The 24,211-nt window shown below is 46.0% G+C and overlaps 1 protein-coding gene across 12 annotated transcripts in view; it reads right to left on the bottom strand.

Annotated features, from left to right (window-relative positions):
- Positions 1-24,211, bottom strand: part of DLGAP1 (DLG associated protein 1) — a 328,135-nt gene that overhangs the window by 5,391 nt on the left and 298,533 nt on the right. For all 12 annotated transcript variants that reach the window (XM_060119712.1, XM_060119713.1, XM_060119714.1 and 9 more), the window contains 2 exons: positions 19,495-19,916; positions 1,988-2,079 (listed from right to left, as the gene is read on the bottom strand). In XM_060119712.1, coding sequence (XP_059975695.1) covers positions 1,988-2,079; positions 19,495-19,916 — 514 coding nt within the window. The remainder of the gene's footprint in view (positions 1-1,987; positions 2,080-19,494; positions 19,917-24,211) is intronic.

Here is a 24,211-nt window from a genome sequence, read left to right as displayed (position 1 = left end):
CTATGCCTGAGAGTCAAGTCGGAGACAAGGGGCAAGTGTTTTCAGGTCTCCTCCTCAGAATAAGAACTCAAAGCAAGGAGAGCTGGGCCTGGTTGTGACCAATCTCAGTGCTGCTTTTATGCAGCTTTGTAGACCTAAGTGGTACCAACACCAGCCCACTGGGCTTCCTGCTGCAGAGGAGACAGAGCTGAGTGATCAGGGTGAGGAGGGGACTCAAATCCTGGGGGGCATTTACTGGGATTGAAGTCGAACACACTGAGATTTGAACCTTGGGTCTGCCTCTTACCATGCAGCCCTGGCAAGTCACTGAGCTCTTCCAGGCCCATTCTCCTCAACTGTAAAACCGTCATAAAAATAATGTCACTATATTCTCCAGACCGTTGCTTTGAGGATTTAACCAGATCATAAACTTAAAAGCTCTGAGGACACAGTGCGCTTCTGCTCCTCCTTCTATAGTTCTTTTCAAAGGTGTGCTGTGTTTGCCCTGTAGCGTGTACTTATTGGTCTCCACCTGTGTCTGTTGGCCAGTTTGAGAAATATGGCTTTATATGAACTTTTTTACATATGATTCTTTACAAGAGCAAAGAATCATATTAATTAAGATCTGTGGGGCTTCCCTGGTGGCGCAGTGGTCGAGAGTCCGCCTGCCGATGCAGGGGACACGGGTTCGTGCCCCGGTCTGGGAGGATCCCACATGCCGTGGAGCGGCTGGGCCCGTGAGCCATGGCCGCTGAGCCTGCGTGTCCGGAGCCTGTGCTCCGCAACAGGAGAGGCCACAACAGTGAGAGGCCCACGTACTGCAAAAAAAAGATCTGTGACACATCCGCAAGTTTACAGATTAGCAGGAATTCTGTACCTTGCATGTAGTGAAGCTCAATAAGATATTGGTTGAATCACTTATCAATACATCTACTAATATATATTATCTCATAATTCAGAATAGAATTTCTGAGACGGTGAAAGAAGGGTCAGGTAATTTTTGCTGAGGGAGGAGAAAACAAACTATAGATGTCAGGGGTGGGGGTGAGGAGGCAGGAAAGGATAGCCCCAAGGGGAGGGATCAAAAAGAAAAGCCTGGTGAAGAGGGACGGAGAGCACCAACTTTTGCAGGCTTTATATCTGCTCTTGGTTGAGCCCTGTCTAGATAAATTCCATTCAGTCTGTATTTGTCCTTGTTAACAAGATGTGGTTAGAACTCTAAAATCATAGTTTGGGTCAATCAGATTGCAAATGATTCATAGGTTAACCTTCCAGGAGATAAACTAGTTGCTTTTCATTTTCTTTATTTAGATCCAACTTGATCATTAATTGACCAAGAAAAGCTACTTTTGTGGAATGGCACTTGTAGAGATGGTAGCATTTAAATAAAATTCTGTGAGGAAGCTCTTGCCCTTGTATTTTGCTGGTAATTTTTTAAAATGTTGTTGATGCTAGTATTGGTTTTGTCTCTTTGTCCTGGTTTATTTTGTTTCTGTATGTCCAAGAAGGATGAATGATTCATTGGTCTCAGGGAGATCAAATCTATACTTTATGACACCTTCCACTTCTGATTCTTGAATTAAAACAGAGAACTCTGATAAGAAAATAGGCCCTGATGGCTATTTCAAAAAGAAACTCATTATCGAAAATGATTTTTTTTTGCTGTAATATTATTTTTTACGTATCAGTCTGCTCCATAGTTTGGTAAGAATAATGAAATCAGAAGGCCAGGAAAATGGAAAGTCTTCAGTTACTGAAAAAAAAAGGGGAGGGGGAATGGAGTTTTAACCTGATAGGATTCTTTCTTCAAAGATTATTTAAGTATAACATAAATATTTTTAATTTTAAGAAAAGCAGGAAATACATGATTCATCAGAAAACTCTCTATTCCAGGTAAGAGAGTCCGATGGGCTGTGACTTGGTTCTACTTTAGTTGGACCGGTCTTGACAACAGGTGCTTCTCGTGGTACTAGCAGGGAAAATGGTAGTGATGGGTAAGGATACCTACCAGGTTTTCTTCACACAGTTCTCTGAACTGGTAGAATTTCTGGGCCATAAGAAGTTGGGCACTGCCAACTGCGGTTCGGATTTTCCCTAGAACTGAAAAAAGCAAACAGACAAGAAGTTTACATGTGATGTCTCATTGCTGAGACTTAGTCTGGTAAAGCAAAGAGGAAGTTATGCTGTAGTAATTAGGGAAAACGATATGCACACCGCACGCGCGCACACACACACAGCCCGGTCCTGGACGTTGCTCTGTGGTCTATGGAATAGACGCTCCTGGGTTAAAGAAGAAAACCAACTTGGAGAAAACCACATGCTCATCATGCATCTTTCTTAGGAATAACGGAGTTTTCCATCACAGCCCTGGATGTTACCAGGAAAGGAGGCAAATCATTTGCTTTTTTTTTTTTTTTTTTTTCCTTTTACTGCAAGGCTGAATTTCAAGTGTTTACCAGTACAGTTGTGGATTTATTTGTGTCAGCAGTCATGGTCTGCTAGCTTGTTTTTCTAATCCAAGTCCAAACACAAGAAAAGCAGCCCTAACTTGGAGCGGGCAATCTCGTGGCACTCACCATATCCCATCCATAGCCTTCCTTATTTTTCCGGAGTTCAGCCACTGGTACTGTCAGGAAAGAGCCATGGCCAGTTGCAAGACTGTCTAAGGAGTGAACATTGTCAGCCCGTTGCCTAGGGGACGCCAGCACCGCCCCTGCTTTTCCACTCCACGGACCAACGCTATTGTTCATGGAAGTTTAATTCCCTGTGCACTGTGCTGAAAATCCTCCCTTTGCAAGCTACTTCTTGCCTCCGGTGCAGTCGAAGGGGAGAAGCTTTCAGCGGATGGGCGAGCTGAGCAGAAAGAAGCCTCTGCCCCAGCATCCCCAGCATCCCGAGCATCCCGAGCTCCGCGTTATCCCAGAGGCGCTCCCTACGCCGCTGGGGCCCGGGCAGCTGCGCGGCTGGAGCCCGGCCACCCGGCACTGGGCACCGGGCAGGAAGGAAGGGGAGACGGCGCCCACAGAGAAAGCCAGAGCCGGGGAGCCTCCGAGGGCGGCTTGCCCGCTTGGAGATCTTCACAGGGAGAGATTTTATGGGACTGAAGCAACGTTTTTGCTGCTGTAGTTTTGTTCTGAATTTTACCGAGCCTGAGACTCGGAGTGGAATTAGATCTCCCTTTCTTGACCTCATTCCCCACAAAGACTGAGAAGACAACGAAAAGCAACTTCATTTGGGGGTTTCTAGTCATCTGCTGCTCTGTTTAAGGCTGCCAGGCTGGATAACGATTTCGGCTGCCCACCCCCTGGGCACTACCCAAATACTTCAGCCTTCCCGCACATGTGACCAGGGCATCTCTGAACTCTAGAAGTCACCAGTCACACCAGAGCTGAAGTGCAGAGATTACCTCCCCAGGGAGAGCGGGGGTCCCCCTTCAGAGCCACCAGGCAGCAATTTTTCATGTCTAGGAGTTGACTTTTTTTCAATCTGCTGTAAAATCTTTTGGGATGACTACCTTTTCCTCTTTAACAGATCAATCACTTGTGTGAGGTCTCCCTCCTTTTCTCAACACCCCAAAGCAGAAAAGACAGCACAGGGCACCACAGAAGTTAAGAGTACTGGCCCTGCCTGGCCAGGGATCCTTGCTGGAACACTTCCTAGCCACTGCCCTGGACAAGTCACCTAATCTCTGTTTTCTTATATGTAAAATGGGGCTAAGGGTACCTACTTACTGGCAGGGTTGTTGTGAAGGTTAAAAGCGGCAATATTTGTGAATTGCTTAGGACTGGATCTGATTATACAGCAAGTGCTCAATAAATATTTATTATTGAGGACCAGGACTCCACACTTCCTCTGTGGGTGTACGACTGTGGGCCCCACACTTGCTCTGCCCAGAAGAGAAGAGGAAAAAAAAAAAAAAAGTCTGGATTATTCATAGGCAACCAGTATTCTTGGTTGTCTGGGACAGGTATGTGCTTTGGAGGACCTGTCCCAGATCAGTCAGAGACAGATCGGAAGGGGCACTTCCTAAGTGAACACATGGCTTTAGGCAAACTCTGAGGTTTCTGGAAACCTCTCTGAATGATCTTGCTGAAGGGCAGGACTGTGACACCAGCAAATCTCAGAATGATTCCTAAAAGCTTAGAACTAGAGCCCAGGTCTCCAGTCGGCTGCCTGGGATTGTACAGCTCCTGGGGACTGTGAGAGAAACTTGAGGTATCCGGATACACTTCAACAGTTTGAGCTAATGGTTCTCAGTGACACCCAGATACCTAAGCTCTGTAATGGACCGCATAACAAGATGAGCTGAATAAGACAGTGATTCTCCAATGAGGGGAACAGTCATTTGGGCAACACCAACCATGTAGGTAGGGGCTAACTCGGATGTCTTCTTGGAAGTTAAGCAAGGGACATCTTCACTCAGCGTGGTCTGGTGAGAGCAAAAACACCGGGAATAGAGTTGGGGCTGTTCTGTTTTTCAGGTTTTTACCATCGCGTTCCTTGAATGGAAATTCCCTGCTGGCTCCAGGATTACCTGCATTTCTAGTGTCCGAGAGATGACCTTTCCTAGGCCTAGGGTGGGGACATGAAGATTTGTCTCCATGAACCAGGAGGGTTTGGGACAAGCAGTCGATTACCCCTACTTCCTTGTCCTCCACGCTTTCTTTTCCAGAGAACTAAAAACTCACTTTGATCTTAAGAAAGCTCTAATAAAGTTTTTTTTTAGTTTAGTTTTTCCATTAGACACTCACTTGGTGGGTGAAATAACTTTTCTTCTGAAGGTAAAATTCATATTTGTTACATAGGCTTTGAGGAAGTAAAAAAACAAAGTAAATGGTAAAAAGTAGAAAAAAAAAAAGGCTGAAGTTTGGTAAAGAAATGAGATAAAGGGCTTCCCTGGTGGCACAGTGGTTAAGTGCAGATTCAGGGGACACGGGTTGGAGCCATGGTCCGGGAAGATCCCACACGCTACAGAGCAACTAAGCCCGTGTGCCACAACTACTGAGCCTGCACTCTAGAGCCCGCGAGCCACAGCTACTGAGCCCATGTGCTGCAACTACTGAAGCCCACATGCCTAGAGCCCATGCTCCACAACAAGAGAAGCCACTGCAATGAGAAGCCCGTGCACCACAACGAAGAGTAGGCCCCGCTTGCCACAGCTAGAGAAAAGCCCACGCGCAGCAACAAAGACCCAACTCAGCCAAAAATAAATAAATTAATAAATAAGTTAATTTTTAAAAAAAGAAATGAGATTAAGAAGAAAGAAGAATCTGAATGTCATTTTGAAACTACTCTAAAATGTTCCATACCAGCCTTCAGCAGGGTGGAAAGAAAAGTACTTCTCTCAGGGATGCTAGGAAAAGAAGGATAAGGGAGCACGAATAAATGAGATATTCAGGCTGCCCCTGTGGGCCTTTCCTATTCATATAACAGCCCAACCTGGTGAAAGAAAGTTCCAGAAGAGGCCTAGGTACAGGACATCTTCCCAAGGTGTTAGCCTTGCATCTCACTATTTTACTGTACGTGGTGGCAATTAACTTCGCAGGGGCTGGGTTGACCCTCAAAGCCAAGGCCAAAAAAGTCAAAGGAGCCTGAAAGGACTTGTGGGATCTACACAAAAGCTGGTGCAGGGACAGTCCCTGTGGGTTCTGGGAATTCATTCATTTACTCAGCAAATATTGAATAAGGGCATACGATGTGCCAGGCTGTGCTGCATGGATGTGACAGGGTGATGAGGACCAAATCTTGCCCTTGTGGATTCCATTCTGGTGAGGGGACATGGGGGAGATGGACGTCAGAAATACAAACACAGCTATACGTGTTTGGGATCTGCTGGATCACTTGGATTGGGATGGATGTTGATTGGGATGGATGGGACAAAGTATGATTGGGCCAAAGGACCATGAATTCTTTAAGTGGTGATCAGAGAACTTTCAGTTCTCTTGGTCTCTCTCCTTAAAAAAGGAAAATAAGCAAAGAACAGCAACAGCAAAAGTGGTTTGTGTTGGTATCCGGTGCAATATGAAATTGGCTCTGGACTAAACTGTTAGAGTAAGCATCATTTGAAAATGTCACTGTTTTTTATTTTGGAAAAAAGTTAAAATACATGAAAGTACAAAAAGGGCAAGAGAGCAAACATCCATGGATATGCTCTCCCTCAAAGGATCAAATGTTAATTTTTTTCACATTTGCTTCTGAACTTCTATTTCTTTCTTTTTCCCCTCCCTCCCTCTCCACTGAAGGGAAGCCCTACAGATAAAGTATTTGTTCTCTACTTCTGTCCCCTTTGCCTCCCTCCCTAAAGGAAACCACTAGACCAGACAACCAACATCCCAGTCCCACCCCTGAGTTTATGAAGGTGTCTCCTTTGGTCCTAGAAAGGTGACGGCTAAGGGCCTTCCTGAGAGCAAAGGAGAGGGTTAGATTGGGGTGACCCCTCCAGCACAGCTGAGACCCCATGGCCTAGAATGGGCAGTTTAAGGCTCTGTCCATCCAGGAGGAAGATGTTTCCCTGGGGTTTCCTTTAGTGGGTTTTTTCTCACACTCTGGTCCACACAGTCTTTCCAGATTGTTCCATCCAAATGTAGTTAATAGTTTTTACCATCCATTTCCCTTAGGGCCCATTGCCTGCCTCTTCCAGAATAAGAATCTCTGCTGTATCACCCCAGGCATGCCATTTAACCATGATTTATTCCATCTATTTGTATCACATGTAATCACGGAATAGGTCTTGTCTTGCTTTGCCGCTCTTTGCACGTAGAGAAGCCTGGTTTCCCTGCATGCCTATAAGAAGCCTGATGGTGAATTTTTTTGTGTGTGTGTGGTACGTGGGCCTCTCGCTGTTGTGGCCTCTCCAGTTGGGGAGCACAGGCTCTGGACGCACAGGCTCAGCGGCCATGGCTCACGGGCCCAGCCTCTCCGTGGCATGTGGGATCTTCCCGGACCGGGGCACGAACCCGTGTCCCCTGCATCGGCAGATGGACTCTCAACCACTGCGCCACCAGGGAAGCCCTGATGGTGAATTTTTTTTTTTTTTTTTTTTAGGTTCCTTTCTCCCTTTCCTTTCCTCCCAGCTCCTGTGTTAGTCTATCCCTCAGTGGGACTGCAGAACAACAACCCAAAACGCTGTTGAACTGAATTCCTTCTATGTAAGAAGTGGGTATCTCTTTATTAACTCCCCCACTTTTAAGCCTAGAGACCTCTCATCCCACGATGAATGGGTGGCTCTGGGGGATCATAGCAGAGAGGACAGGCCTGGGTTAGTTCACCACACAAAGCCAGGAAGATCAGAAAGGCCATCACTGTTCGGTTTTTGCAAAAACCTGCCTATTTATATTACTATTACCTTGTATTTCAAAGCACTTTCACACGCACATCTAATGTGATCCTCACAGGACCCCGTGGGGCAGGGCCAACGTCATCATTTTAGTTGAGAGAAGCTGGGCTCAAAGTATGAAGTGCCTTCCCTGGGGCCCTGGCCCAGCTGTGCCCTTTCCCCTCAACACTTACTGAGAATTGTTTCTGAATCTACCCAACTGAAGGCCTCTGAGCATGATTTCTTTCCTTTATCCACACTTTCTAGCCACGGCCAGTGGAGAGAAAGGGGGCAGCTGTAACCAGTCAGTGGGGGAATTTGCAGAAGCTCGGCAAGTCTGATCCCTGTGCTACATCAGGGCAGGAGGGCAAAGCATGTCTACCGAAAATGATTGTCGCACAAAGAAATCTCAGTCACGAAAAGAATGCAGGAACCAGGGATCACTTGAAAGAGATGGCGGGTGTAAGGTTCAAGTTTTGGTTTCCCTTTGAAAGACTATGCATCGTAATGAGAAGCAGAGAAAGACAAAATAGTCTTTTATGAAAACTACGATTTAAAATTTCCTCGCTACATTCAATCAAAAACCTAGACATCGAGAAAAGAGCACACCTCCTCCTTCCCACTGACCCCCACAGGGTACCATGTTTATTTTGGGGACAAGGAGGTGGTATAAAAGGCACAGGAGTGAAGGGAATGAACAGTTTCTCTCAAGTGTTCAGTGGTAGCTGAGTAAAACAAAGGCCATCTCCTCTGGGGACGTGTCTGACTTTTTGCTGAGTCAAAACCCTTATTTTATATCCATAGGCCTAGCTCCCTATCTCTGCCATCACGATCTGTGTGGTTGAATCTGTTTGTCACAAGACTTTCAGGATCAAGGGATTCCTGGCCATGAAACAAAAGCAGAATCATCCCCTTCCCCAGTGGATCTGGATAAAAACTGGTAATAAAATCTGGTCCAGCTCCAATCAGAGACACTGGATGAGACTGAGCTGGGTCTATAAGGAACCGCATGGGAGATGACGCACATATTTATACTGTATCAAAGTCACCAGCATCTTACCATGTCAAGCTGAAAACATCCCCACTATCTAGACAGTTGGATGTGTTTTATTGGGAAAATGATTTTTTTCTTTGTTTCTACATTTCTGCAGGAGTAGGCTTGGTTCAGGAATAAATATGTGTGACCTTTTGTTTGAAAAAAATATCCTTAAGCATAACTAACATATGCATTTAATATTCCAGGAAGGGTTAGGCCTCTAGAGCTGACAAGCCAGAAGCACTGGTTGCTTTGACTGCTTCCAGTTCTTACAGACTATGCCGGCTCCACCATCAGCATGTTAGGCCTCAGAAACAGAGCAAAACAGACTTATTTTTTATATCTTCAACCTGGACACTACCTATCAATACAAAGGAGTCCGTCTAGCTGTCCCACCAGTGGTGAGGCTTCTACAGTGGACAGGCTGGTGGAACACATTCCAGGCCCTGCCGCCTACACCTAATTCACCTGGTCTGCTTCCTTTCCTAACTTCCTCTCTGTGTGACATACCAGAAAGAGAATAGGCACTGGAGTCAGAAATACCACTTATCAGCTGCGGATCTTGGGAGAATTTATTGTACTCTCAGACCCTGTTTTCTTTGTCTGTCAAGCGATCATAATACTATCTTCATAGGATTGCTGATTATTTAATGAAATCATATATGAAAATTGTTAGGATGTAGCAGGAATTATAACTCCTATATCCTATCGACATTCTTTAGCTCTTGGTCATTCACCTGGGAAACTAAAAGGTGACATGATCCCAAACAGGGAATTATTTATCCTGCTAATCTTCACACTCCATCGTCTCTCCCCAACAGTGTGAGCTGACTGAATGTCCTCTTTTTTTGGTGGCTTTCATGCAGGCAGACTTAGACAAGCGTCAATGCGTGGGTGAATCATGCCTTTGGTCTGTGTGCATAAGGAATCCACAACAATTCTTCAGGGCCCCAGATTTTCGTGCCTATCTGTAGAGTCTGGCATAGCTCCCCACCTAACAGAGCTAGAACAGTGGCCAACTGGCTGCTGGATGACAGAGATACACGGAGAAGACAGGACCTTAACCAAGGCTGGACGCCTAGACCATCCCACCGGAGCCTGTGCAGAAAACAGACTCGCTGCAAAATCAAGGGTCAGACCCTCCCCGGGAGCCACAGATGCTCCAGCAAAACAAGGTCCATCTTCAGGTGCAGAGTAGGCCAGACACATCTGGCCTGCAGGGCGCTGGGCCCACCCGACGCTCTGTGAGCTGTGTTTTGCCGTGTGGTTTAGAGCCATTCAAACCCATGGGCTCCAAACTCAGCCCGTCTCTTGCAGCCGTTCATTAGTCCTTCAAGATGGTCTTGGTCACCTCCCTCCCTGACCCTCCTTTTCTGACTCTTATTCACTCACAACTGGACCCCTGCTACCTCATCTTCAACCATAACTTTGCCTCCTATGAGATGAAGTAATCAGGGGCATCAGGCATGAACACCCTCAGTCTTCTGCCCTCTCCTGACACTTGCCCCCCACGCAGTTCCCCTAAAGCTCTAATGAGTGACGGGGGAGCAGTGACGTGGCCGGCATCAGAGACGTCAGGTGCCTGGAGTTACTGCCATTGCTTCTTAATGGAATCAGCCGGCGACCGATAACTGCCCCCGTCCTAAAGAGCTCTCTATGCCCACCCTTCCCATCTACCTGTGTCCTTGGCCCGATTCCCTCCTGGCTTCTCGGAGAACCTACTCCCTCTCTGCCACCTCTGCCCTTCTCCGCAGCCTTACCTGAGAGGGCTGCCAGCATTCTCAAGTCTCTCCCATTCTAAGGGGAAAATCCTCCCCCATCTCGAGATCCCTTCTAGCTAAAATAAAATTCCTCTTCTCCCCTGTTATGGGCTGAATTGTGTCCTCCCCAGATTCATCTGTTGAAGTCCTAACCTCCAGGACTTCCGACCGTGACTGGATTTGGACCAGGGCCTTTACATCGGTAATTAAGTTAAAGCGAGGTTGTTAGGGTGAGTCCTCACCCAACATAACTGGTGTTCTTATAAGACGATGGGATCAGGATGGAAGACCAAGCCAAGGGGAGAGGCCTAGGGACAAACGGGCACCTTGAGCTCAGCCTTCTAGCCTACAAAGCTGTGAGAAAAGAAATTTCTGTTGCTGAGGCCACTGGTGGTACTTTGTTACGGCAGCCGGAGCATACCAGTACACTCACTTAAACGCTGGATTCTCCAAAGGGCAGCCTCCTTTGCTCTCTCTACATCCTCAGCTCCCAGGGTCCAACCTCCCTGCGGTCTGGCTGTCCCCTCCCCTCCCCCCTCCTGGACCTCTGCGTTTGGCACAAAGGAATCTCAGCCCCCTGGCCGCCCACAGTGCTCTCTGGCCCTGACCTCGGTTTCCTCTTCTTCCCTGCACCTTGAGAATGTTGAACACAAAACTTGGTCCTGAGCCCCCTTCCCTTAGTCCCCTCCAGTGATCCCATCCATGCTCCTGGTTCAGCTATTCTGTAAAATAGGTTTATTTTGCTCAAATTTGTAACTCTGGTGTATACCAACCCTTCGTGCAGCACGTCTGAGCAACCCCTCGACACCTCTTGTCTCCCCACATCCACATTCCTCTCAGGAGTCCCTGGTTGCTTACAATTAGGGCTACAAGGCTCCATCACCCCTTCCACAGCATGAATGTTCTCCCTCCATTGCCGATTTGGAGGTTTGGTCCTATTAACTGGAGGGTCTTCTTATCTCATATAATTCTCACGCTTAAAACTTTTCCACGCTCCCCTATCATCCCTGGGATAAACGGGAAACTCCCTTCAATGGCCCACCTGTCCAGCTTCACCTCTGACCACTCCCTCAGTGCCCTGGGCCCCCAGTTTCCCAAATCCAAAAGCTGGTCTCTCTGCAGTGCCTTTGCTCAGGCTAAACACTGAGCTGGGGTGCCTCCTGCCTTGGCTCCCACACTGGCCCCACCCCCACACTGGCCCCCACACTGGCCCCGCCCCCACACTGGCCCCGCCCCCTGTGCGCAGGTGTGCATCCTCCAGAAAGGCCTATCCCCTCCCTCGCTTTGCTCCTCAGATTCCCGTGCACAGCTCGGTCTCTGCCCTCTCTGCATTCTTTCCAGCACCGTCTATTTATATGTCTGACTTTATAAGCAGGCATGGCACAGACTGTGCCGATGTAACTCCCAATTATCCTGTTGGAAGAAGTTTTGAAGTGAACTGACTCATCAATAAACTTTATGTTAACCAGAAAAATTAATTAACGGCAAGATTCCGGGCCTAAGATTCTACTTCTTTAAGGTTTTACCGTGCCTAGCACCACTTTTTCCTTACAGTCTTGACTGATTAATTAGCTAAGATAATCTTGGTGGGGCTATTCTTCCTCTTGGTTTTCTGTTTATAATACTAGTTGTGTTGACTCAGGCTGGAAGAACCAAGCCATATAGGAAAAGTTGAACGAGTTTGTGGGTGAATTAAACCTCCCTATCCTCAACGTTTGACTTTTTACTCACCTGGCCTCCCTGCCCCCCGGGGGGGATGTTGTAGACTTTAGGAGTGAGGAGGAAAAAGGAATTTTTTAGAAAGTGGATCCATCCACTTACTCCAAAGTCATGCGGATTTGTCAGACCCAATCTGTGTGATTTCAAGTCGGGATTATCCAAGTGGAGACAGTTTTATTCACGAGTTTGTCCTCGTGGAAAAGAATTTCTCCAACCAACTGCCTAGCTGCTTCTCAAACACATTTGTGATCCAGAGCTGTTGTCAATAAAAAGGTCTCCACAGAAAACATGGATCTGTTTCACTCCTGGCTGACAAGGGCTGCTCTGAATGTAACAAGAGCACTTTTTTTTTCCCTTAAAGGAGCCAAAACTTAAATGAACAAAGAATGATGAATTTATGGATTTATTAAAAGCTAATGAATAAAGAATAGAATTCTCAAGTAGAAATTTTCCCATGGGCTAAAACCAGAGCTTCCACAGGGCTAAACCATGAGGGAAATATTATTTTGTTTGTAAAGAGCAAGTTTTCAAAAATTCAGCTAATGTTTTTTCCCCAGTCCATACTCCAGGAGTCTCACTCATAAAAGATGGTTACGCTTCGATCCATATCTCCATTTACATCAGCCATGAAATAGTAACAGCATCTACAGCACATAGATAAATACAGTTTTTGAGCCTTTGAAAGCTGAATGAGATGAAATGAGTTAACATTTCCCTTGGGAATATGGAAGGATTACATACTGCATTTGAAGGCCATTGCAATGATCTTTCACAGAAATTGTTGGTTATTGTTAGAGAAAGCGATCGGGGACCATGCTCCATGAGTCAGGCCCTCTCTCTGCAATCTCTGCCTCTCTGCAATGCAGAAGTGTCTGGAATAACGGGAACAGCACTGGCCCAGGTACCTGGAGAGCTGCTTCCAGGCATCCTGCCTTCCCTCTGCCCATCTTCACCTCTCCATGCCTCCGCGCCCCTCAGCCTCAGACCACTCCCAGTGAAACACACCCACAGAAGGGATGCTCGGAAGTGACCTTCCAGCACCAACACCTTTCTCCTTGTGCCCAATGCTGTGTAAAGCAAAATGCAGCCAGCGTTCTAGAAGGTTAAACATAAAGCACATTGCACACAGTTTTCTTTTCATTCCTGCCACTTCCTGGTCACTAATTTCAGGTTGGCCAGGCCTTAAAAAAAGAGACTATGCAGTGTGTGTGCATGTGCGCGTGTGTGCGTGTGTGTGTTTTGGGGCATGGGGGTGGGGAGGGACCTTTTGAAGGTCATTGCAAAAGAAAGATGAGAATAAAACAGGAAGGAGCTAGGATGCACCCACCTTGCCCTGCTTAGAAGCACACAAGGCTTGAGGCAACTGAACTGAGGAAATCACAGAGCGTTCCTCTGCCTGCCACCCCCACCAGTCCTCAGGCTGCAGAGACCCTGGGCAGAGCCAGCCTGGGCATGGCACCCATCAACGGTCACAGCGATGACTGTGCACAGCTTCCCATAACTCTACCTGAAACCAGGCAAACCCCATTTCGGGTTTCGTTACCAGCCCCATGTTCGCTGCCAAGGCTCCCAGGCCTTCTGGGGGACTCAAGGCCAAGTTTCACTAACGGGGATGCTATTACTGGGCAAAATTAAAGTGGAATTAATCTGCCTCCATCCCGCACACGCTTTGGGTTTATCAGTTCGTTTCAGATAAAGCCTGAAAATTCCACATATGAGTTGTCCACAATTCAGGAGGCACTGCTAGATTTCCAAGCACAATCAACCAGTATTTCATCCTGGGGCCACTGAAACCCGAGCCCGTGTTTCGAGCCATCGGTGCTGGACCGCATTCCTGGTGGGAGCCCTGCGCTCCATCTGGGCGTTTCGTCCCAGTCAGATAATACCAGACGGATCTCTGTAACAGGCAGGCCCCGGCCAACAGCACCGAGCCATCTCCCCGAGACAGCTGTTTCACACAAGGCCCCATTGTCTGAGACAGGCTCGGATCGGTTTACTTCGAGAGCTGAGGGAACATTCTGTCAGCTGCTGCGGCCGCGAGGAAACCTCGCTCACTGCAGATTTCCCTTCTTCTGTTATCGAGCCAAAAACCTACCATCGACTGTTAGGGAGGAAGGTTTCACCCGAGAACTAAAGTCCTCGCGCTGCTTTTATTTTCGCAGGGAAAACAATAGACCCACACACCCAAAGAATTTATAGATGGACTTTTGGAAAGCTGGCTGGAGGTGACCGGGTGACTGTGAGTGCTTGTTTTCTCTCTGTGCTTCCTTGAGCACTTTGTCCAGTTTGGGGGAAAGCAGTGTTTTCCAGTCCTGGAAGGCCACAAACAAGATCCCTAGGAAGCAGCAGTCAGAATCAGGATGATTGCAGCATAAAATAAGTGATCACTGAATAATTCCTGAAGACTGGATGGCTTTTTTTTTTCTTCTTCAACTCTGTGATAGAGAAAGGTGATGGCAGCCACCACATGCCCCAGATCTGAACCTCAGGTTCCCATTGAGCAGATGAGTTCTCTTCCTAACTTCTCCCCTCACCCCTGCCAGTGGACATGTCGTATTTTGAATTCAGGAAGATATTTAACAAAATACCTTACATTCTTATAAGCGTGATGAATAACTCTGGACATGAAGACAGCAAGCCTGACCCATCTACCTTCAGCTGCTGCAGACTTTTTTTGGGGGGCAGTGGGGTGGATATTTTTGTGTGTGTGGTAAAATGTACGTAAGATCTACCATTTTAACCGTTTTTAAGTGGGCCATTCAGAGGCATTAAGCACAGTCGCCAAACGTTTAAAAATATTGAAAATTTGGAATAATTCCGGGGCCCCACGAAATAAATTAAGCAGCTGTGGTTAGACTCATTCCTTTCTTCCACCCTATCCTGCTTATCTTTCCCTACTGAGGATGAAGACCAGCTCTCCTGGAAGGGATCTGTCATGGAGCCACCGTCATCACTTACCCTGAAAAGAGACCTTCCTATCTAGGACCCAAAGGACACATAAGTGGCCCGGCCAAGAGACAGATCTGCGTTTGACCCATTTATCAAAGCTATTTTTCTGAGTGTACACAGACTTTTTTTTTTTTTTTTTTAAACTGGTTACTCAGACATTGGCTATGCCTGCCAAACGGGATTGGCCCCTCTTCCTTACCACCCGCCCCCCTTTATAAAAAAAAGCAAAGGTTAAATGAGAGAATTAGTAAAAAACAAAGGCCCTCTGCAACCCCAGGTCCACTTATCAGAACAGGACTGTGGTTGCCAAGGAAGCAGGGACAGATATGTATGCAGAGCTTTAGAGCAGCCAAGCACACACAAAGTATCATTATCTTGTCAAATGTTATTCGTGTTGTATCTGTTCCATCAGGCGCTTCTGTGTTGTGTGACCTTGGAGGTGGGACTGCCAGAGAGCTGTTCTGAGGGCAAATAAAACAACACCTGTCAAAGCCTATAGCCAACGGCCCAGGGGATTGTGAGAACAAGATGGATGTTTTTTCACGGGTTTATATTCTCCCTTCCTCCTGGCTTTCTGATCGGATCCTCACTGATTTCCATTTGCCTCATTTGAAATTGGCGACTCTTTGACCGGGCATGTGTGTGTACCTCTGCACTGTTTAGAATTCTGGAATGCTAGTGGGTGGAAGCTTCTGTTTTGTACCATCCAGTGCATGAAAGATAGAGAAAGCTTTCAAGTGCTTATGGGATGAAATCGTGTCCCAAGAGCTGGAAGGGACACGCGGGTTCATCTAGCTCATGCAGCTGACCGACACACAAGTCCTTTCTAGCCTTTCTGTGGCAGGTGCTCATGTCCCTGCCAAATCCCTGTTCTGATCAGCAGGGCTCCCTACCTCGCAAGGGACCGACCCTTCCAGCTTTTGGCAACAATAGCTGGGAGCTACCTGTTGAATATTTTGTAACTACTTAGGAAGAAAGATTTTGCTAAGGAAAATACTTTTGTAAAACAGTATTTCCAAACTAGTCCCAGGACTCAAATACATATTCACTGATCCCCTGCTCTGTGCCAAGAACCGTCAGAGGGGCAGCGGATATGAAGATGAATGAAACAAGAGTAATTTCGGTCCTCAGACCTCACTTTTCAGGGGAGGAGAGAGATACATAGATTATCATCAAATAAAGTTGGAAATACCTGATAGACAAATGTGCAGGCTATTACAGAAGCACCAGGGAGGCACACCCAACTCAGCCTGAAGGGATGCATTCTGCAAAGACTTCTAGAAGGTGAGGCCCAAACTGAGACTTGAAGGAAGAGCCATTTTTGTAGGTTAGATAGGCTTACACAAATAGATGTGTCTAATCTGGATCAGTTTTGTACATTTAAAAAACCATGTAGGAAAGGCATTTACCTCTGATCTTTGTGTTAGCTGTTTGATCTAAAGTTATACAATTGTATCTAAAAAAATTAGTAAGTTGGACTTTTCACTATAGACCATTGGCTTTCAAACTATTCTAGGGGGCTTCCCTGGTGGCGCAGTGGTTGAGAGTCAGCCTGCTGATGCAGGGGACATGGGTTCGTACCCCGGTCCGGGAAGATCCCACATGCCGCGGAGCGGCTGGGCCCGAGAGCCATGGCTGCTGAGCCTGCGTGTCCGGAGCCTGTGCTCCACAACGGGAGAGGCCACAACAGTGAGAGGCCGCAAAAAAAAAAAAAAAAAAAAAAAAAACCAACCAAACAAAAAAACTATTCTAGGAATCCTGGGATTTTTTTGGTGGCAGGGAGGGTTTCTAGGGACCTCTGTCCAGAGAGTGGTAGAGGCTGAGCAGATAGGACTCCAGGCCCTCACCAAAGAGCTTCACCGTTCTTCCTATTATACTTATTGGTGTTGTGTGTAATTTTTTTTTTTCTTAACTTAGGAAAAGGGGGCTCTGATATCGAAATACGTTTCAAACTACACAGGGAGACTCACTCCCTAGGGCAGCGGGTCTCATTGCATACTTGTCATCTAAGATTAATTTACTCAGTTGAATACTTTAAGCAAAACACCAAAAATACTCCCACCCTAAGTTCTCTTTGTCTGTTCTGCAGTCATGACCTTCACACACCCCCAGCGCCCTCAGGCAGCAACCTCGTAAAACAGAGGCAGATTTGAGAAAATTTATCACTACTCTAAAGACAAAGTCCTTAAGAAGACGGCTTATTCATGGTGGGCCAGTGGCACCTTCGTGTACAAAGACAGCAAATTATTATTAGAACAAATTTTGTTATAAAAAATACCTTCAGGGCCTCCCTGGTGGCGCAGTGGTTGAGAGTCCGCCTGCCGATGCAGGGGATACGGGTTCGTGCCCCGGTCTGGGAGGATCCCATATGCCGCGGAGCGGCTGGGCCCGTGAGCCATGGCCGCTGAGCCTGCGCATCCGGAGCCTGTGCTCCGCAACGGGAGAGGCCACAACAGTGAGAGGCCCACATACCGCAAAAAGAAAAAAAAAAAAAAAAATACCTTCATATGGAATAGGTTTATAAGCCCTATTTATAAATCAATATTTCAAATAACATCTGAAGTAAAATTCTGGAACAGTGAATGAACGAGCAGTTCCTTCATGTTCAAGATACAAATAAGCTTCTCTTTCATCTCAAACAGGATGAGAACCTGATTTTCTAACAAGGTTTTCACCTTCCAAATATATGTGCTTGTATCAAAATACATTGACTTGTTTTCATAGCTCCTTAAGTGTTAAGGAAGATTTTTTCTAAATATTTATACAATGACTATTATACAATGACTATCCTCATGCATCATTATAAAGCTGGATTGAGAGAAGTAGATCTAGTCTCAGATGGGAAGAAAACATCAGATTAAAAGAAAACACCAGATGAGCAGCTTCCCCAGGTCTTATTGGAAGCCAAGCAGGGAAGCTAGAACAAGTTCGAATCCATGCATTGAATGAACTGAAATCTGCAAGACAGCTTGCCCTGTTGAGCTGTGCACCCGAGGCCATTGCTCCTTAGACATGGGCATTTTTCCCAGGAAAAGCTACTAGGCTTCGGGTATACCCACGGGGAAAGGAGAATAAGAAGATGCAACTGCTAAGAATTTCTTACCGAAAACTTCCCCCGCCCACTGCTGCCGGGCTGTGCTTCACACCCCTGTCACCTAGGCACAGAGCATATTCTCCCTGTGGACCCACACCTGGGTGAGCCTGCAGTGGCACCAACGGTTGGGTCAAGTGTCAAGGAGGTTTACTTTTCCACTGCTAAGTTGTTTGCACTCATAACATGCAAGAACAAAAGGAACGTTACAGAAACCCATTGATGGATTTTCTAACCTGCTCAGAAAGGCAACAAATAAGTTAGTCAGTGGGTGGATAGGGGTCAGAAGCAAGAAAAAGCAGAGAAGAGCTGTGAGCGAGACACAGAGTGGAAATCCCACAACCTGCAAACTCATTTTCCTGTCTCCATTCTCACAAAAGTACTTCCTTTACGGAAAACTCACTGCTCCCTGACACAATTAGTTTGGTTCACTTAGTAAGTCAACTGAACATGATTTACAGAAAGCTCTCGATCTAATTATTTTTTTTTTTGTTAGGGATGATAATGCACGATGGTTATATACACATACATAAAGTCCTTATCAGAGATACGTAGTGAAATGACGGGATGCGTTCGATTTTCTTTAAGATCCTCTGGTAAAAATGAGGACAAGTGAGGGAAGATGAGACCAGCCAGTAGTTGAGCTGTGTGATGGGAATATGGGGGTTCATTACAGTAAACTCTCTACTTTTGCAAGTGTTTTTTAATGTTCACAATAAAAAGTTAAAGGATTTTTAAAATAGGTCTAAAACCACATCACGATAATACTCTTCCAGGTGGTTCCCACACAAAAATGAAGGCAGGCTTTGCTGCCTACCATTTAATTTCTCTGATTCAAAAATATAATCGGTTGGCAGATCCACCATTCATTTAATAATCGTTTTTCGGAGGGAAATACACACACAACAATGAAATACACACTGATTATAAATTCTATTCCAATTTCAAAATTGTTATTAATGTGCAACCGGACTGCAGTAATCTGGCAACTGCTTTGTCAACTGTTAATAGGAATCGTTGTTGTTGAAAGGCCAAGTCTGAAAAGAATGGTGTGTGGGGTCTCCGTTACTTATTTAACTTAACCATGCTTTATTTGATCATGTATTTTCTTTAGCGGCTGAAGGTTTGCCTTCCTAAAACCTAAGGGGGAAGGTGTGGGCTAACCAGGTCTAACGATGTCAATAAGCTTTGCGTCTACAGGCCTAGACACGACCGACCTTGTTTTAATTCTGTATGTTAATGAAAGTAATACACCTGTAAGATTATAAATGCCCAAGGCACGCGTATCTGGGGATCTTGAAACTAGTTAGAATTTCTGTTCATTCCCTGAGAAGCAGCACCACTGCGGGAGCATCTTGGGGAAGAGAAACCGTGTCGGAAGCATGAGTCCACCCCAAGTTGGTCCAGAGGTGGAGGTCGCGGAGGCAGAGGGAGAGAAGGTGTTACAGCTGCCTGGCGGGGGCGAAGGGGTGCGTCTTTATTGGGCACCAGGGGCGTGTGGACTCGGCCCGAATCGCCCAGCTCTTCCACACGTTCCCGTTTGGGGTGGGGACCTGCAGGGTTTGCGCAGCGCTATGAAAGCATCCCCTCCCCAGCCCCGGGGACCCGACCCCGGGCGCGTGCGCAGGCGCTGCGCCGCACTTACTGTCCTCGGGCAGGTTGTTTTCGCGCTCTTCTCTCTCCATCTGCTGGCACCAGCCTTCCATGCGGTCCCGCTCCGCCTGGAGAAGCTTCAGAAACCAGTGGCCGTCCCGGTGGCACACTGACCTCTGCACGGCCTCCAGGGGGTCTTCGGTGATTGAGTCAATCCAGGGGTCTGGGGGCGGCAGAATGGAAGGGTCGAAATCTGCATCGAAGTCCTCGTCGGCCGCGCAGGCGTGGTAGTGGTTTCCTGAGCCCTGGATGCTGACCGTGGAGGTGCTGGCATCCCGGGAGAACTGTCTGGCCACCGGGCCGGGGCACGAATTGTCCTCTATAGACTCCATAGAGTTCTCCAGGTTATCGTGGAAGTCCAGGTCGGCCTGCACGGCCGTCGTCACACTGTTGGATCGAGTGAACCTGCGGAAGCTTGGAGGGATAGAGAGAAACGAGTTAGTTCAAGGATGTTTCTCGAAGCAGAATTACATTCTGCGTCTCTTCGTGGGTGTGCAAGAGGGGGTCTCATCTTCTCAGTCTGCAGAGGTAGCCCTTGACGCCGGCGCATCGATTGCCCTGGCTCTAGTGTAAAGAACACAGAGCCCTCATCTCTGTTCAATATGGAGTATGAAAACGTATCTGGAGAAGGTTTAGAAGTGGACCACAGGCACCGCTCTCAAAGCCAGAACGATGTCCGGGGTTCAACTTCCTCCCCAAATCGGCAGTGGCTTGAATCCTGACATTCAGTGAAGGGTAAATTTGGTGAGGGGTAAGGAAACAATTCAGTTATCTCTTAGCCTGCATAATTTCCTTTGAAACAAGAGGAGAAAACAACAACAACAACAACAACCCACCTGGGCCAAAACTATCTTGACTCCCACATAACCACATTTCCCAGGGGCAGCTCTTACCTGAAAGCAAACTAAAATGTCATTAAGCTCCCCTTAACATTAAAGCTCCTTTCCCTGGGAAGTCTTCACCTGTCTCTTGATCATAGGGTCATCGTGATAATTTGATACAAAGCCTTTGGGGCAAAATCAGCTCAAGGTTCTAGAGTTTTCCGGTACCATCCTTCCCTGCATCTTTAATTTCCCTCTCCATAGTTCTTCTACCGAGGTGATAAAAGACAACTTGTTAGCACCATTTTATATGGACATCCAACTGAATGGTTCTAGATTTCTCTTGTTGACCCCTACCGCAAAGGTGAGGATGTATGGAAGGAGGGAGGGGTGGGGAAGAACAGGCGAGCAGGGAATTCTTTCTCAGACAAGGGGCAAGGGAAGGTGTGGGCCTGAAGTAATTTAAAACACACCCCCAGAAAGCTTCATTGGCTCCTAGAGCAGACAGGAAATGATGATTTAACAGGATATAAGAGAATATGTCTACTGAAGGCAGCATCAGGTATCTGTTACCCCCACTTTATACTTCTTTTTTTTTTTTAAGGTAACTTCCTGATTAATATTTTATTTATTTTTTATTCTGAAGAAACATATGTAACATAAAATTTACTATTTCAACCATTTTTAAGTGTATGGTTCAGTGGCATTAAATACATTCACACTGTTGTACAACCATCACCACCATCCATCTCCAGAACCTTTTCATCTTCCCCAGTGGAAACTCTGTACCCGTTAAACAACTCCCCATTCCCCCTTCCTTCCAGCCTCAGGCAACCACAATTCCACTTTCTGTCTCTCTGAATTTGACTACTCTAGGTCCTTCATGTAAGTTGAGTCATACAGTATGTATCTTTCTGTTGCTGGCTTATTTCACTTAGCATGATGTCTTCAAGTTTCATCCATATTGTAGCATATGTCAGAATTTCCTTCCTATTTAAGGCTGAATAATATCCCATTATATGTGTATAACACATTGTGTTTATTTTTTCATTCACCAGTAGACATTTGGGTTGGTTCCACCTTTTGGCTATTGTGAATAATTCTGCTATGAACATGGGTGTACAAATAACTTTTTGAGACTCTGCTTTCAATTCTTCTGGGTATATACCCAGAAGTAGAATTGTTGAATTATGTGCTAATTCTGTTTTTAATATTTTGAGGAGCTGTTTTCCCTAGCAGTTGTACCATTTTATATTCCCACCAACAATGCATGTTTTCCAATTTCTCCACATCCTTGACAACAGTGATTTTCTGACTTTTTCTTTTCTTTTTTTAAAAAATTTTTATTGGAGTATAGTTGCTTTACAATATTGTGTTAGTTTCTACTGTACAGCACAGTGAATCAGCTATACATATATGTATATCCCCTCTTTTTTGGATTTCTTTCCCGTTTAGGTCACCACAGAGCACTGAGTAGTTTCCTGTGCTATATAGTAGGTTCTCATTAGTTATCTATTTTATACATAGTATCAATAGTGTATATATGTCAATCCCAATCTCCCAATTCACCCCTCCCTTCCCCCTTGGTTTCCATACGTTTGTTCTCTACGTCTGTGACTTTTTCGATGGTAGCCATCCTAATGGGTGTGAGGTGATATATTTTCTTGACTGGCTCATGATTATGCCATGTTAAGATGGTTTATTTGCTAGTTGATTTTCAGTTTATATTCAATAGTGCCAGCCTTAAAGGAGAGTGCACTAAATAATGTCCATACAACATTTAATAAACCAGATTATATGGTTTTTTCTTAACTCTTGTGGAACACTCTATCAGAGCCAATTAATACTAATATTCTGGTCCCTCAAAAATAAATAATGAACAGACTGGAAGTCACAAAAAGGAGAGGGTACAATCATCTTAATCAGTCCATTTTTTCCCCCTAGAGAATAAATACCAAGAAAGTAAATGACTGCACAATTGATCTGTGTGCATTATTAGGATGATCACAATAATAAATGTTGTGATGCTCACCATTCATTTTATGAAGATAGGCCCACCAAAAAAGGCCAGCCCATCTCACTGTTTGCTGTTTGCAAGAACTTACTTCTGTGGAAGGTATCAGGCGTGGCCATTTTATAAGTTCTTTAACTCTGAAATGGGTCATAGGAAAAATCGCTCAGTGTGAAAGTCTGAAAGAATGTCCTTCCTTGTCCTAGCAGTGAAAGCAAGAAGAATTGTGCTACCGTGATTTTTCCAATAACCACCGGCTTCTTGGCTGCGAGAGGCCATTTCTGCCTTCTTCTTGTTCATACACCAACACGTTAAATGACATCTGAAGCTGAGCTTTCTCTCCAGCTGCATGTGTGCGAATTGATTGACTTTCCTCACAACAGTTGACATTCTACCTGTTCCACTAACACAAAATCCCAGCTATGAAAACACTTAGCTCCCCTCTCCAAGATCATGGGCTGCCAGAGGCATTCCATTTCCAAACTTAAGGCGGGCCCAGCGCCTTATTGTTTCCAGTCGGAGCAAACTTGCCAGTGACTGAGTCTGTACCACACGCAAATCACAATGACCCACTTTCCTTGTGCCTCTGTTTTTATCTACACAAAACCGTACCACCAGCATTCCTGACAGAGGGCTCCTGGCTATGAATCTTGTAAAGTATCCACCTTCTTTAGAAAAATTACTTGGCAGGAGATGAGTAGAAGTTTCCAGGTTAGTCACCCAGAAAGAAAGAAAAGTTAAGTAAAATTAAAGTGGTTTGGGATTAAAAGCGGTGCCTTTGAACTCAGGCAGCCCTGTCCAGGCTACACTGTTTCTCTCAATTAAGTTCCTTAAGCAAGCGCTTTCTTCTACCCTGACTTTTCAAAGAATGTTCTGCTCTATGAAATGCTTTATGTCTTTCATGTGCAGAGTTCCTTCTGGGTGAAGGGTGCAATCAAGTTGTTGTTGTTTAAAAGTTTTGATAGGAACACAGAGGGAGTCATTGGGTTCACGTCTGTGTTTCTGAAGAGAATAGATCAGTTGCTGGTGGATGGTATAAACCTGAAAGCTGAACCCTGTGGCCTGCTGTTTGCAAACCCACAATTTCAGTCTTGAAGCTTCTTTGGTCCTTCATGCCCTAAAGGCAAAATGTGTGATAATTACAACTTCTGAAAAGGACCGGCCAATATTCTGGCCAAAGGAGCAGAAACCATGAAACCAAAGACTGGACCAACCACTATGGGGTACAATACCTTGTCTGTTCTGAAGGCAAGAGGAAAGGCACTTGTGGGCATTCACCTCTGCTGTTGCTTTGTGCTCTTTCTATGAAACAAGTTTATATATATATATATATTTTTTAATTAATTAATTTTTGGCTGCATTGGGTCTTTGTTGCTGTGTGCAGGCTTTCTCTAGTTGTGGCGAGTGGGGGCTACTCTTTGTTATGGTGCACAGGCTGCTTATTGCGGTGGCTTCTCTTGTTGCAGAGCACGGGCTCTAGGCGTGCGGGCTTCGGTAGTTGTGGTGCATGGGCGCAGTAGTTGTGGCTCGCCGGCTCTAGAGCGCAGGCTCAGTAGTTGTCGCACACAGGCTTAGTCACTCCGCAGCATGTGGGATCTTCCCAGACCAGGGCTCGAACCTGTATCCCCTGCATTGGCAGGCAGATTCTTAACCACTGTGCCACCAGGGAAGCCCAAGTTTATATTTCTGATGAGAGGATTTTGTGCCCCGCTCTCACCACTTTTCTGTCCAGCAGATTACAAATCAGTGAACAGATGGTAAATCTCAGAGGCCCATTCTCATCCCCCCTGTCTGATGGGGCTGTATTTAAACAAAATAAGTCATGAATGAAAACTAAGAACAGTCTATATCTTTAGAACTCACATGCTTTGTTCCTG

This window comes from Mesoplodon densirostris, chromosome 15 (assembly GCF_025265405.1).
Source record: "Mesoplodon densirostris isolate mMesDen1 chromosome 15, mMesDen1 primary haplotype, whole genome shotgun sequence".
In the NCBI taxonomy this organism is placed as follows: domain Eukaryota; kingdom Metazoa; phylum Chordata; class Mammalia; order Artiodactyla; family Ziphiidae; genus Mesoplodon; species Mesoplodon densirostris.
This window is presented reverse-complemented; position numbering and strand designations above follow the sequence as displayed.